The sequence below is a fragment of the Terrapene carolina genome, unplaced genomic scaffold, assembly GCF_002925995.2.
Source record: "Terrapene carolina triunguis isolate 2854851 unplaced genomic scaffold, T_m_triunguis-2.0 Scaffold194, whole genome shotgun sequence".
NCBI classification, from domain to species: domain Eukaryota; kingdom Metazoa; phylum Chordata; order Testudines; family Emydidae; genus Terrapene; species Terrapene triunguis.
The window spans coordinates 2,622,996-2,636,698 of NW_020664545.1; the positions used below are offsets into that span (position 1 = coordinate 2,622,996).

General features: G+C 60.7%; 1 protein-coding gene across 1 annotated transcript; it reads right to left on the reverse strand.

Annotated features, from left to right (window-relative positions):
- Window positions 1-1,065: 1,065 nt before the first annotated feature.
- TM6SF2 (transmembrane 6 superfamily member 2) lies at window positions 1,066-13,474 on the reverse strand. The gene is made up of 10 exons (XM_024219121.2): window positions 13,154-13,474; window positions 9,372-9,475; window positions 8,550-8,647; window positions 8,040-8,143; window positions 7,174-7,256; window positions 6,675-6,799; window positions 5,160-5,261; window positions 4,713-4,805; window positions 4,145-4,264; window positions 1,066-2,214 (listed from the first exon to the last, which is right to left on the reverse strand). The coding sequence occupies exons 1-10, from the start codon at window positions 13,243-13,245 to the stop codon at window positions 2,008-2,010; spliced, it is 1,128 nt and encodes a 375-aa protein (XP_024074889.1). The 5' UTR covers window positions 13,246-13,474; the 3' UTR covers window positions 1,066-2,007.
- Between the last annotated feature and the right edge of the window lie 229 nt (window positions 13,475-13,703).

The window sequence follows — 13,703 nt, forward strand, 5'->3', positions numbered from 1 at the left end:
AATTGGCTTGTGAGCTGCTTGTTGGCTAGTTTTTGGCTTGTAGCTCATTTGGCTCGTAGCGTGTTGCTTTTTTTTTGATCGGCTCCCAGCAAGCAGGGGCAAGGTGGGGAGAGAGTCAGGGGTGCAGCGGGCCCACCCCAGTCCCAGACTGCAGGCCGGGGGGATCTAGTCACATAGAGTGTTGGGGTTCTTAGGGATTGGCTTGTTCTGAAATGGGATTCGCTTGATTTTTGGCTTATTGTGAAAGTCGGGGGGCTTATTTACCACGTGAAAGCTGCCAGCTGGGCACCAAAGCCTGGCCCCAGCTCGAGGGGCGTTTCGCTCCCTGCTGTCTCCCAGAGGGCTGGGCTGCTCATCCCCATTTTTCTGGGAGGGAAGGCCCTGGTGCAGACCTGGAAGGGGGAGCGTTCGAGTCGTGCCTGAGCAGAGCCTCAGGGGCAGCGTGGGAGAAGGGGGAGCGCGGGGCTCAGGGAGGGGAGCAGCAGGCACGTGGGACATCATCCCCCATTCTGCATCGTGGGCTGGAACCCTCAGGTTTGGGTCAAGAATCTCTTTCCCACCCTGGAGGGGGATAGACAGACCCAGCCCTGCCCCCCCTCCCCCACCGAGCCCTCTCCCATACACTGCAGCCCCAGGGAGGCTGTGAAGAGATAACAGTGGGGAAAGGGCCCGGTTTCTCCCGCCCCTGGCCAGGCACCGTCCCACAAGGGTTCATTGCTTTGGAGCTGTGCAGGCCCAACATGAGACCTGCTCCTTAGGGGGGCCAAGCCCCCACTGCTCCTGGCTGCAGCTGGGGGGAGGGGGGGCTCAGCCAGGCCCCGCCAGTGGCCGTTGTGGAAAGCAGGGGGGCCCTATTCTGTAGCAAACCACGCACTGGAGCTTAGGGCAGTCGAGAGGCCCTAGCATCCTGTCGGGGGCTGGAGACCGTAGGGCTCGGGGGCAGGGGAACGGGGCACTTCTCAGTGAGCCCCGTTGTCAGAGCCACACAACACAGTTCAGGAAATCGATCCACCTCCCGCAGCAGGGACTGTGAGCGCCTGAAAAAAATATCCAGCCACAGCAGGGTTAAAAAGTCACAGCACAAAATGATTTTATTCTGTAAACCATCTGTTATGGAGGGTCTCTGGCACCCCCTCCTTTAAGCATTGCAGCATGGCTAGGGAACAAAGCCTCCCTCCCCCACCCCCGACATGTCTCTGCAGAACAACAGGACACGGTGAGCAGAAAATCCTGAGGGAGACGCAGCTTGCAGGGTGCCCCATGGCACCGAGAGGGGCAGGGCAGTGGGAACTGGCTTTGGGATGGGAGACAGGTGCCCCCCAAGCCAGGACACAGCCAGCCACTCCAGAGCCAACCCCCTAAACACCACCAGGGTCACAGCAGCCGGCACAGCCTCAAGGCACCTCTGCCTCCATCACCTTCCCCCTGGTGCCGCAGCAGCCCGGACCCCAAGGGACGTCCCTGCCGAAGGGCCCATGGGTGCCAACACCATTAAGGGCCCCAAAGCAAAGGCCAACAGGGAGGCGGGGGGAAGAGGGCTCAGAGCAACCACTTCGCACCCCTGGGCCTGGTGGCTGGTGCTGGGGAGGGGAGGGAGACTCACGCCCGCACTCCATAGCGCTCCCCTCTGGCGGGGTGAGGAGTGCCGCTGAGAGGCTGACGGGCCAATCAGGCCTTGAGAAGAGCCGCAGAGCTCCATGAAGGATGGGGCGGGGGGGGGAGCCCAGAGCCAAAGAGGAGAAACAAGACCCTGCCATGCACAAAATCCCCGAACGCCTGCTGTGAAACTCCCCCCACCCCCAAAGCAGGGATCCTCCTTCCCCTCAGCGGCTTGTCCCCTGGAGCCGCATGGCCTGGCTGCTAACCCAGCAGGGACGGAGATTTCGGCATCCCGCTGCCCCCAGCCAGGCTGAGCGTACTGGGGCCCGTGGTGTGTGTGTGGTGGTGACGGGTAGCAGCTCCTCCTTGCAATGTCCAGGCACTGGAGGCAGGAGCCAAGCTCTCTCCTCACTGATGCTTCTTGATCCCGTCCTGGCCGGTGGGAGCAGCTGGCTGGAAGAAGCCGGGGCTGCGGAGGCAGTGGTAGGCGAGGAGGTGCGGGCCCAGCGCGTAGAGGACGTTGGTGAGGAGGAAGACCCACCAGACCTCCTCCGGGGTGCGGTAGGGATAGGGGGTGCGGTGGTGCAGGGAGGAGCCCATGTGGGAGAACTGGGCCTGAAATGCACAAGAGGAGCAGGGTGACGGGAGACGCTGCCCACGGCACCTGCCCCGTGAGCCCCCCGCCAGCCCCTCCCTCTGCAGTGAGTGGGAAGCCCTGGCTGGTGGGGCCCCAGCCCCACAGAGGGGAAGTGACTTGGCCACGGAGCAGTCAGCGGCGCCAGCGGACAGTGCTGGCTCCCACCCATGTGCAGGCCCCAGGTTCGAGAGGACAGCTGACGGGAAAGCACCTTCGATTCTATTGCACCATGGAGAAATCGCCAGCAGAACTCACGTCCGCAAGACTGCAAGGGCCAGACGCTCCCACCTCAGCCCCAGCAACCCGCCCAAACAACGGGGGCGGCTTCTCACACGGCTCGCACCCGGCAGCTCCACCGCGAACAACGGGGGCAGGGGCAGATTCTCCACTTAGAGCAACAAGGGTTGTGAGGGCTGATCTCCTTTCAAGGCCTGGCCCCACTTCCCCACCCCCGCAGCCCTGTGAGACCCTGTTACGCATAAATCCAGCAGGGCCAAGAGCTAGGGATTAAAGAGGGTAAGCGCCATCCTCATGCTCCAGGGCGTATAAGTACGTCAGCAGCTGAGGTCAGGAAGGAATTGCCTTGGGAAGATAATGGTACACAGCCAGGCACACAACGGGGTTTGTCCCCTGACGAATCCAGCACTGGTCACTGTTGGGCCAAGGGGTTGGGGCTAGCCGGCCCCGGGGCTACGCTGGGGCAGCCTTGCCCATGCTGATAGCAGGGCTGCGTGTTCCCCCGTACCCTATTGATAGCTACACGGGGCGCTGGCTCAAGTCTATTTCTGTGAAACTAATCCACGTCCGCCATTAACATCCGTTGAGAGAGTAATTATCAGGCTCTGCTCGTTACCATAGAAACTGCTCCACATGCAAACCCAAGGACGGCGGAATCGTGAGAGGTCAGAACACGCTTGTCCAGGAGCCTCGTGCAGGGGCACTGGCCTAGTGACACGCCGGCCCTTTGAGGCGCTAGCTCTGCGATGCAATGGCCCTGCCCTGCCCGTGGCTCCCGCCTACAGAGACAGCTCGGTGCATGGCTCTCGCTGAACCACGGAGCGTGGCTAGCTAGTAGGCAGGCGCTGCCTGCAGTTCAGAGCCCTGTGCCAGCCTGGGGGAGGTGTGTAAAGGCTGCTGGGACCGTGGCCCGAAACCTAGGCCTCCCCCGAGACACTGGCTCGAGGAAAGATCTGGGAAGCTGGCACCGAGAGCCGGGTCTGCGACTCCATCTCAGTGGCTTCTCGCCACATCTCCGAAGAGGGGCTGAGTGGAACACCGCGGGGAGGGGGAATGGTACGTTTCAGAGCAAACTCCCGCTGTGCTTTGAGCAGAGAGCGATTTCCAGGTGTAAAACAGGGGCCGGCTGTGGTTCCAGATCATCGCGTCCCCAGGTCTGTCCCCTCCCACACCCACAGAGATCAGCGCAGAACCCCAGGCAGGAGTCAAACGTCCCTGCAACCACGGACAAAATAAGAGGGATAAGCCTCATTTTAATCTCCTCCCCCGACTCTAGAGCTGGAGCCCTCGTGTGGCTCAGCAGTGAGGAGGGGCTGGGTTACCAGCCTCTGTGGGACCCCCGTGGTCAGGGGCTGAGCCCTCCCCTTGCCCCTCCCCTCGCTTTACATCAGACTGAGTTAAAGAAAAAAAAAACCCTCAGGACACCTGGGTTCTATTCCTAGCTCTGCCGCAGACTGGCTGGGTGGCCTTGGCCCAGTCACCCGCCACCCCCCTCCCATCTCTCCCTAAACTGTGAGCACCTGGGGGCAGGGACTGTCTCTCACTCTCTGTCGATGAAGCACCAGCAGAACGGGGCCCTGTTCTCATCCGCGGTCTCTACTGCAATACACCTAACAACAGGCCCAGGGTCTGCTGTGCCCCAGGGAAATCCCAGCCCCGGCCCCTCGTTACCTGCGCTACGGCTCCAGCAAACACCAGGGCCCAGTCGGGCAGCCACGTGCAGCCAGGCCGCAGGAGCCCGTAAATGCCCAGGCAGAAGAACGGGAGGACGTAGAACATGTAGACCAGCATCTGGGAGCAAAGGGAGAGAGGTCAGCACAGGCCTGAGCAGGGCGCTGCCGGGGCAAACTGTGAGCAGAGGGCAGGGGCTGGGAGAAATAAGGAAGCGGGTCCAAGAACAGAGCGGGGTCTGGACCAGAACCCTGGATGCAAAACTGCCCTGCGCTTGCAGGAGTGCCCAGCGGGATGCTCCAGATCTCAGGCCCCCAGAATCCCCAATGTTCCCAGGCAGTTAAAATAAATGAATAAGCAGCACCCTCTCCTAAGGGATTTAGGTGCACAAGTCTATACACTCCAGCATCCCACGGCGCTTTATAGAGCCTCCCCCTGAATCTCTCTGGGCCTGAATTCCCGGCCTGGACGCTGGGGAGACCGATCCCGCCATTCTCCCACCCTTTGTCCAGCAGCCTGCAAGGACCTGCACCGAGAGCAGCTGGGCCCCAGCGGGCTCCGCACTCACCTGCACTTTGGGGTAGGCGACGGGGTCGCGCAGGTATGGCTCGTACTGGTAAATGTAGTCAAAGCAGGAATCGGACGGACAGTCCAGGACCACCTGGAGACACAAGCAGAGTGCCTGGGAAAGCCAGCTCTGATCCCCCGCCACCGACCCCCTCACCCAGTTACCCCCAGGAGACACAGAGTGCACGGGACAGCCAGATCTGACAGCCCATGGCCATTCCCCACCCCCACATCTACCCCCTGCCCAGCTGCCCCTGTGAGATAAGCAGAATGCATGGGAGATCTGGCCCCTGTCCCTGCCCCTCCCACTCACAGACTTTAAGGCCAGAAGGGACCATGATGATCATCTAGTCTGACCTGCTGCACATCGCAGGCCCCAGACAACCCCCCCCTTTCCCCGTAATGGAGCCCGACCCTCTGGCGGAGTCACCGACTGGCCAGCCCTTACCAGCCCTCTGAAGAATGTGAACGTCGCAGCCACCAGCAGGAACAGGATCAAGCCCAAGTCCAGGGGCCGCTGATACAGACTCCTCTGCTGCTCCGCCGCAACCTGAACACGAGCAGCCGCAGTGGGTGTCAGGGACTGGGACGCTGGCCCTTTAAGTGGGAAACTTGAACGGGCTAAATTTAAAAAGCCAGTTCTCTTTGCCTCCCCCTGGCTGGGCAGAAACCTCGATCCAGAGCCAGCAGCCCCAGGGGCGTCCGGCTCAGGGCAGGCAGCATCTCCTCCCTTTCAGTGGTGGATCCATTCCCAGCCTCAGCACAGTCTGGTTTTAAACGGGCAGCGAGAACCTCCTGCCAGGTCTGCTCCGGTTACTGAGGTTTCCAGAGAGAGGCCCAGCTCCGCAGGAAGGGAGGGGGGATGAGGATGGACGGGGCTGCGTTCATCCCCCAGCCCAGTGGGTTAAGGACAAAGGGATCTGCAGCCATCCCTAGACAGGGCAATCAGACGTGCTCCCGTCCATGGTGCAATGGACTCACACCTACAGCTCAGCATGGGCTCTAGAGGACAGGACCGGAATGGGAGGCAGGAGACCTGGGTTCTGTTCAGTGATCCTGGGCCCGTCTTGTCTACTCAGCTTGGAGCAGGGCCTGTCTCTCACCGTGTCTGTGCAGCGCCCGGCACAACGGGCACCGGAAGACGCCCCCAGGCCTAATGGTGCCAAAGCAGCACCTCTGCTCAGCTAGCAAAGGGAGCGGACAAGCCTGAGCGGGTGAGACACACACCAACCAGCAGGGGGCAGCAGCGCACAGACACATTCACAGGTGGAGAGTTTGGACTAGGGTGACCAGATGTACCTACTGTATTTTCCACTGCATGCATCCGATGAAGTGGGTTTTAGCCCACGAAAGCTTATGCCCAAATAAATTTGTTAGTCTCTAAGGTGCCGCAAGGACTCCTGTTCGTTTTACTACAGGGACAGTCCCGATATTTGGGGCTTTTTCTTATATAGGCGCCTATTACCCCCCACCCTAGTTTGTACCCGGCACCAAAAGCAACTGCATTTTGCCATCCCGCCAGCCTGGCAAAAGGGTGCCAGCTGTGCATGTGATGAGGGATGGGTAAGGGATTGGGGCAATTCCTGCTGGGTTTGCTCACCAACCCCCAGCCTCCAAAACGGGGTTTTTCCCAAACAACGGTGTAAAATACAGGGCTGGAATATGGGAAAAAACAATCAGCAGCTTGAACCCTAACCAAGCCCTTAGCTCGGATGGAGGCCAGTGGTGGAGAAGGGGTACCCGGCGCTGGAAACAGCACCCCAATGCTCTGTAATGATCCCAAGGGCCCAGCAACTCGGTGTCCTAGCCCCAATGGAAGATGTCGCCTGCAGACTCCCTAGCCACAGGCAGGGGGTTGGCTCCGCACAGGGCCAGGGCATCCCCTGCCCAGTCACCAACACCTGCATGCCTCTCGCAGGCCACCTGCCCCAGCTGGGGACCCCCAGCCCGCCGACCCGCCTACCTTCTCAGCAGTGCAGCAGGGAAGGGGTTTTGGCTGGCTGAAGAGTCTCATCCCAGCCCAGATTGGGATCAGGATGTAGGGCACGTTGAGGAGGAAGGAGGGGCGGATCTCAGAGCTGTACTTCCCTAAGAGAGAAGAGTCCCCAGTTGTCCATGCAGCAAGACCAGCCCTAGAGACCGGTGCCTTTGGTTAACCCCATGGAGAGCGCGTAGCAACGTCCCACTCCTCCCACATCCCCCCTGCACCTTTCCACCTCGACGGGATGGGAGAAGGGGGTTCCTGCCCCACACACACCCCGGCTTCTCTGCCACCAAGGGGGCCTGTCAGTGCCGGTTTTAGTGATGCATGCTGGACTTGAACCCGCGGCTCTGGGGTGTGTCCCTGCAGAGGTAGAGCGGAGCACGGGCAACGTGGGAAGGACACAGACCGACCCCCACCAGACCAGAGCTCATAGCAGAGGGTAGCTCCCCGGGGCTTGTCCCTGGCAGGCCCCCCTTACCTAACATGTTCCCAGGCAGGAAGACGACAATGCTCATCATCAGGGAGCCCAGCCAGTAGAGACCCAGTGTCCTGTAGTTCTTCCTGGGGAGACAGTGGAAATTCAACACCCTCTTGGGGCTCAGATCAGCCTTTCCCACCTCACCTCATCACTCAACCCCTGCTGAGTTCATAGGGTTCTTCCCCTCGCCTGCTCTCCCGGGTTAGTGGCAAGGTGGGGTCAGCCCTGCCACGTCACAGCGTGTGGGTTCAGATGGGCACTCCGCCACCCCAGAGCAGCCTCCCCTCCAACAGCCGCTCCTCCCTAGCAGCATACCAGCACCAGAAGGGGATTGCTACCCTGCCTGGCCTCCCACCACCCAGAACGCCCTGGCTGCAGGCCCCCACCAGCCCGGGAATTCTTCCTCACATTGGCTCCAGGCGCTGCCCATTGCTCACAGGGCTGCTACCAGCTGGGCAGGGCACATCCATGCCCGGAGACTCCCTCACTCCCCCTGGGAGGACCTGGGCTGCTGCCCTGTACTGACCGGAGCTCCCCACTGCTCCTGCACTAGCATCGGATGCCAAGAGGGCTGGAGTTCGGGTCGGTTACTCAGCCCGGCTCTCCGTGCCCACGGCCGGGAGGTCCCCCGAGAACAGGCCCATGCAGGAGATTCCTGCGGCTTCCAATCCTGGCTGGGACCTTGTGCAAAATACTACGGGACGGTTGACTATGGTTCCCCTAGTGCCCCCACTTGGCCCCCTCCCCAGACTGTTCCAGCAAAAAGCAACCCCCACTCTCCTCTGCCCACCGCTTGGAAGCAGCCATGCAATGCCCAGGGAATGAACAGGAGATCCGAATCGCCTGCAGTGCCAGTCCCCTCTTACCTTTGTGTGATGGCTACGATCATGGCGAGGTAGAGCAGGTAGTGCACGATGCCGTCCCAGTAACAGATCATGATGCCGTAAGCCGTGCGTAGGTACGGCTCGCCCTGCCCACCAGAAAGGCATCAAGTCACTTCCCCAGCTGGGCATGACGACGCAGGCTCCAGAGCTGGACCCGCTCAGCCCAATGCCCACATGTGCCTGCCCCCATCTGGTTGCTCTACCCAGGGGCCAGTGCCGGGCATGGGGAGCTGCGGGGGGCTTAGGAGACGGAGCTGTGCCACAGCTCGTTTAAAGGAACAAGGGCTCAGAGATCTCCACCGCGGTTGCTTAGACCTGTGCCAATGAGTGCAGCGTGGCTTTAACCGCCCTCTGCACCGGGGGAAGGGCCTGCCCGCAGGGGATCAGGCCCATGGTGTTTGTAAGGGAGCAGGGATGGGATGCCATGGGGTCTGGCCAGGGCAGCGTGATGTTCTGGGAATCCTGGGCGCGTGACGGCAGCCGGGGTGGTACCTCCTTCATGTAGAACTCCATGAAGCCGCTGATGTAGCCATCCTCCTCCAGTGAGATGATCAGGTCGATGACGGAGGTGAAGGAGAACACCGTGAACACTGCAGGCGGGGAGAGAGGGAGGCAGGCTCACCTCCCTGCCAGGCTGCCCTGGGCCCCCCAAACACACAGGCCTCTCCCCAGCTCAGAGGGGACCTGCAATTGCAGTGACAGGTCCCAGCCTCGCCTGTCAGCTGGGGAATTCTCCGCTCCCCAGAGCATAAGGGGCACAAGCCAGGGGGGCAGGGGCGGGGTCTCTGGCTGAGTCCATCCTGCTTGTGGGGCTCAGCCCTGGAACTGCCCTCGATGCCCTTCGGTGGGAGACTGGCTCATTCATTGCTGCTTTGGCAATGGAGACCCCTTCCAATCTCACTCCACTGCTCCGGCGCCCCCCCCCCCCGCCCCCCCCCCCCCCCCCCCCCCCCCCGGGGCCCGGGTGTGCCAGCTGATGTGATGTTTTTGCCAGGCAGGCACCTTTCGCCTGGGGACTGAGCTGGGCCCTCCCGCCCCACGGGCTGCCTGACGGCCGTCACATGGGAGCAGCCTCCAGTCACTGGCAGCCAGGGCTAGATCTGGGCCACCGCGCATCCCCTGCACCATCCAGACCCACCAGCACCTTCCCTGACGCGGCTTCAATCCCCCTGAACCTCGCCCACCCATCTGCCGCCTACAGAGACCCAGGGCTCCTCCAACCACATTGGCTTGCTCTTGCCTCTCTTGCCCAGGTAGGTGAAACAGGAGACAGGAGGGGGTCACTAAGCAGGGCCCCCCCCCGCCGAGACTCACCGTAGAAGAGGGGATCCTGGGAATGGCTCCCTTCGCCCAGGAGATACACCATGCAGAACAGAACCAGCAACACCAGCGCCCCCGTCACCGCGATAGCCACTGGGCTGTAATACACGCCGGCAAGGGACAGGTCAGACTCTCGCAGCGTGACGCAAGGGGCTGCTGAGGGCCGGGCAAACCCCCTGCCCAGCCTCTGGCCCGATTAACTGTCCTGTCCCCCCTTATCACCGCGCTCGGGGCATGGAGCCCATCCGCAGAGGAGACTGAAGACCGTGGATGGAGTCAATGGGAGTTTGGCCATTGAGTTCAATGGGGCCAGGCTTCCCCCGCCCCCCTGCTTCGTGCCTCAGTTTCCACCAGTCCCCACGACCCTGTTGGCCGAGCGGGGAAGAGGCCACAGCCTGGGTTCTGATCTCACTCACCGCAGCTCAATTCCGAGGGGTTGCTCTAGATTTGTACCCGTGACAGTCGGCAGAATCTGAGCCCTGCACCCCCTCCTGTTCCGTGGCCCTGGTAACAAGCAGGGCCCTGTGGCTTAGCAGATGGCACTTTTGGGGGGCTCATACAGGCACAGGCACAAGATCTGGTGAACAATTTTGGGCACCCAACTTGAGACACCTTAAAGGGGCCTGCGTTTCAGAGGGTCGGTGCCCAGCACTGTCTGACCAGCTGGCCCCTTTAACATGCTGGGATCAGACTGATTTGACAATCTTAGCCCCAGTGCCCCTGTTCCCCCCATCACAGCCCTTTTACAGTCGGTCTGGCGGGTCAGCTGATGTAAGTCCGGGGAGCCCCATTGACTTCAGTGCAGCAATGCTGCCTTACACCAGCTAAGGATTTGATCCCAAACAGCTAGAACATCAGCAGGGATATTTTAACCTTAGCTGGATTTGAATCTTCAGTATTTTAAACCAGAGGCAGGACTTGTCAGCGCCAGGAACCAGCCACCCTCCTGGGTTTACACCCCCCTCCCCTTTCATCATACAGCACATCGCAGGGAAAGAAACGCCAGCGCCCGGCAGACCCGGTTCAAACAGCAGACTGACTGCCCAGGCTCTCGATCTGCGGGCTGTTCCCTGCACGCTAGCAGGTTTCACACGCCTCGCCCAGGCAAGGGCACCTGGGGAGCTAATTAATGCCCTGGCCCTTTGCTGTCTAGCAGCCCCCGGCTTGCCCGGCTGACGTTGGGGGCAAGAGGTCAAAGGTGAGGTATTGCCGCATTCGAAGGGTTTCAGTGAAGGGCTGGGGACGTGTAGGAACAGCAGCACCAGCAGGGAGAGCTCAGCGGACGCATGCTCGGGCTGCTGTAAGGCCCTCTAAGGACACACACGTCCAGCAAAGCCCTGGGCTCCCCCAAATCAGCCCAGGCTGTAAGGGGGCCTCCCAGCTTTCCGGGAGCAGGAGGGAGGGGGACAGCAATCGGCCATCCCATGGCAACGCGTTTCAGACCCTAGTCCTAACCAAGCTGCCTCCTCCCCAGAGCTCTGCGCTGCATCATGAACCGGGCAGCATGGGCCCCCGCGGAGCAGAGAGGGGACGGCATCACCCGTATTGCACACAGGCACCGAAGCAGGGAAAAGGCTTTGCTGGATGAATGCGGCTATGAAGGCAAATGCAGGGCTCATTCCCTGGCTAGTGCCCTTGGCCCGGGGTCTAAGGGCACCTGGCAGAGAACAGCTCCCCCTAGGGAGATTTGCCCCTTCCCTGAGGCTGCTCTAACTTGCACCAGGGGCCAGGCAGAGACCCAGGAGGTGGGGACCCCAGGGGTGACTTAGAGCCCCCCTCCCCACCGACCCAGCCCCAAGTGCAGGAACCATGGACCCAAGGGTGAGGCCTCAGCTCTCGGGGCTCCAGTGGTGCCTGGACCCCCAATAAAGTACAACTGTCCGGCTGGGATCCCTTGGGCAAACCCACTGGGCGACAGCTCCCAGCTGGGACCCTGCGTAGCACTGCCGCCTTGGGTGGAGGGTGGGGACTCTGTAGAAAGCGAAGGATCTTCCTGCTGCCTGGGGTTTTGCTTTTGGAAGGCTGGGGCAGGAGGGGTTTTGCCAACACCAGCCGCTGGATGCAGCAGGGTTCAAAGTCCAGCCAGCCTACGCGCCGGGGCAGGCCGAAGGCCGAGCCCTCAGGCTGAACAGAGCACACGGCAGCATCCAGGAGGCAGGGCAGGTCCGACCAGACCAGAGCCAGGCACACTGAGTTCAAACACTCTCAGCAAGGGCCTGATCCAACATCCCCTGCAGTCAGAGGGAGTCCTGCCTGTCTGCTGACTTTGTGGGGTTGGGCGGGACCCTGGGTGGGGAAATACCCCCAACATACAGGGTGCTAGGAACAAGCAGAGGTTTACAGTGATGTAACCCATCCAATTTTGCTCTTCTCAGAGCCAGGAGACCCCTTTGCTCCCGTGGGAACAGGACAGAGCTCTGCTCGGTGACAAGGGGCTTTGTGATGAATCCGAGGCGATTCCATCACTCGGGAGAGGAAAACAAGAGTAGAGAGAGAACCATAGGTCCATGTCGATTATTATTTATATTATGGTAGCACCTAGAAGCCCTAGCCAAGATCAGGGCACTGCAGAGACACATAAGGGATGGTTCCTGCCCCAAAGAGCCTACAGTCTAAGTAGACAGGGCAAAGGGTGGTAGGGGAAACTGAGGCACAAAGAAGGGAAATGACTTGCCCAAGGTCTGACATAACTGAGCATGGAGGGAAATGACAGGCACTGTCTCCTCCTGAAATTCAGACCCTGCATCACAGCAGGGGCTGCTTCGAGAAGTCTCCTGCACAAGTACAAAGATAGGGGCCCGTCTCCCAACCGTCCAGGCCATTGTTACAATGGGCAAAATGCCAAGGCAGGCGCCACATGCCGGGTTTTATTCTGAAATGTCATTTTAGTTGAAATCATTAAGATTTCCATCTCCCTTCTCAGAGGCGGCGCTGCCATCCCATCTGAATATGGATGGCCATTAGCTGCTGCGCTATTATCAGAGACCATGTCAACCGATTAGAAAGCGAATCTATAATGAGGGGAAAGATATTGCAAATTTGTGCTAGGACAGAGGGTAAGTTGTAGGGAAATCCATCCTGAGCTCTCCTCTCTTCTTCCAAGAAGCAATTTCATTAGTTGTAAGAGCTACAGGACCAGCACAACTACTGCTTTTGCTTTGTGAGCTACAAAGCTGAAAATATTAAGGCATTTTCCACTAAAGCCTTTAACCCTGCTGCAAAAAGAGTGAAAGCCATTGCTAATTCTGGCATTCAACAGGCGGCGTTAACAGCTTCCACTCCCAAAGTATCACCCCTCAGCCAGGGAGCTCATCTGCAGCCCACAGACTGCAAGACAGCAGAGGACAACCTGCGTTAAGCCAGGCTGAGGGTCCCCCAACCCCAGCGCATACAGACGAGTGGAATTCAGGCTAAACACCTGGGGTGTGAACTAGTCTCTGGGTCTATTTAAAGCAGCCATGCTCCAGTATGGCAAGAGGTGGAGAACAGTCTGTGCCTGGCCGTAAAAGGTAACCCCCAAAATACCAGTGATGGGGGAGATGTGAGCAAGTGTGGTCTAAAGTGCCTCGCAGAGGCTCCCCGGCCACTGTCCTTATTGGCAGTAATTACAACAACACCCACAGGGCCCCCAAGAGATCAGGGCCCCCTTGCGCCAGGCGCTGCACAGACAGACTAGGCCCTCGGCCAGAGAGCTCACAATCCCACTAGCTAGCCCGGGAGGCGCAGCCTGCGCCCAGCGCGCAGGGAGCGCAGCGCAGCGCAGGCCGGGTACTTACTGCGCCAAGGCAGCGATGCAGTTCAGCGCGTAGGACACAGGGAAGGCGGCGAGGGACAGGCCGACGGCCCCCGGGACCGCGGGCAGCTGCATCGCGAAGGGGCCCGGCTGCTATTCCGCTCCCAGCGGCCTCCCACCCCTGCTCCCCGCTGGGGCCAGAGGGAAGCGGACAAACGTCCCCCGCAAGCGCCCGGGCCGGTCAGTTGCCCCGAATCCAGCCCAGCCCGCAGCGCACGATCCCCGGCCCCCATGCAAAGGTCGCCGACTTTCGTCCCCAGGGCCACTCTCCCGTGCCCAGCCTGAGTCAACACGACCCGCTCCCGGGTGGAGCTGCTCCCCCAGAGGCGGAGCCGGAGCCTTTGCCCCGCCTGCCGCTTTGCAGGCTCTGCCAAGGAAGTTTTCAGACACAGATCAAGACTGAGAGGCGCCTTCCTCCCCCCGGTTAGAGCAGGCGCTGGGACTCCTGGGCTCGACCCCCCGTCTGCACTGGCTCCTTAGACCAGCCAAGTTAGCCTGTGGCCCCCACCCGGGGCCTGGCCTGCTAGAACATT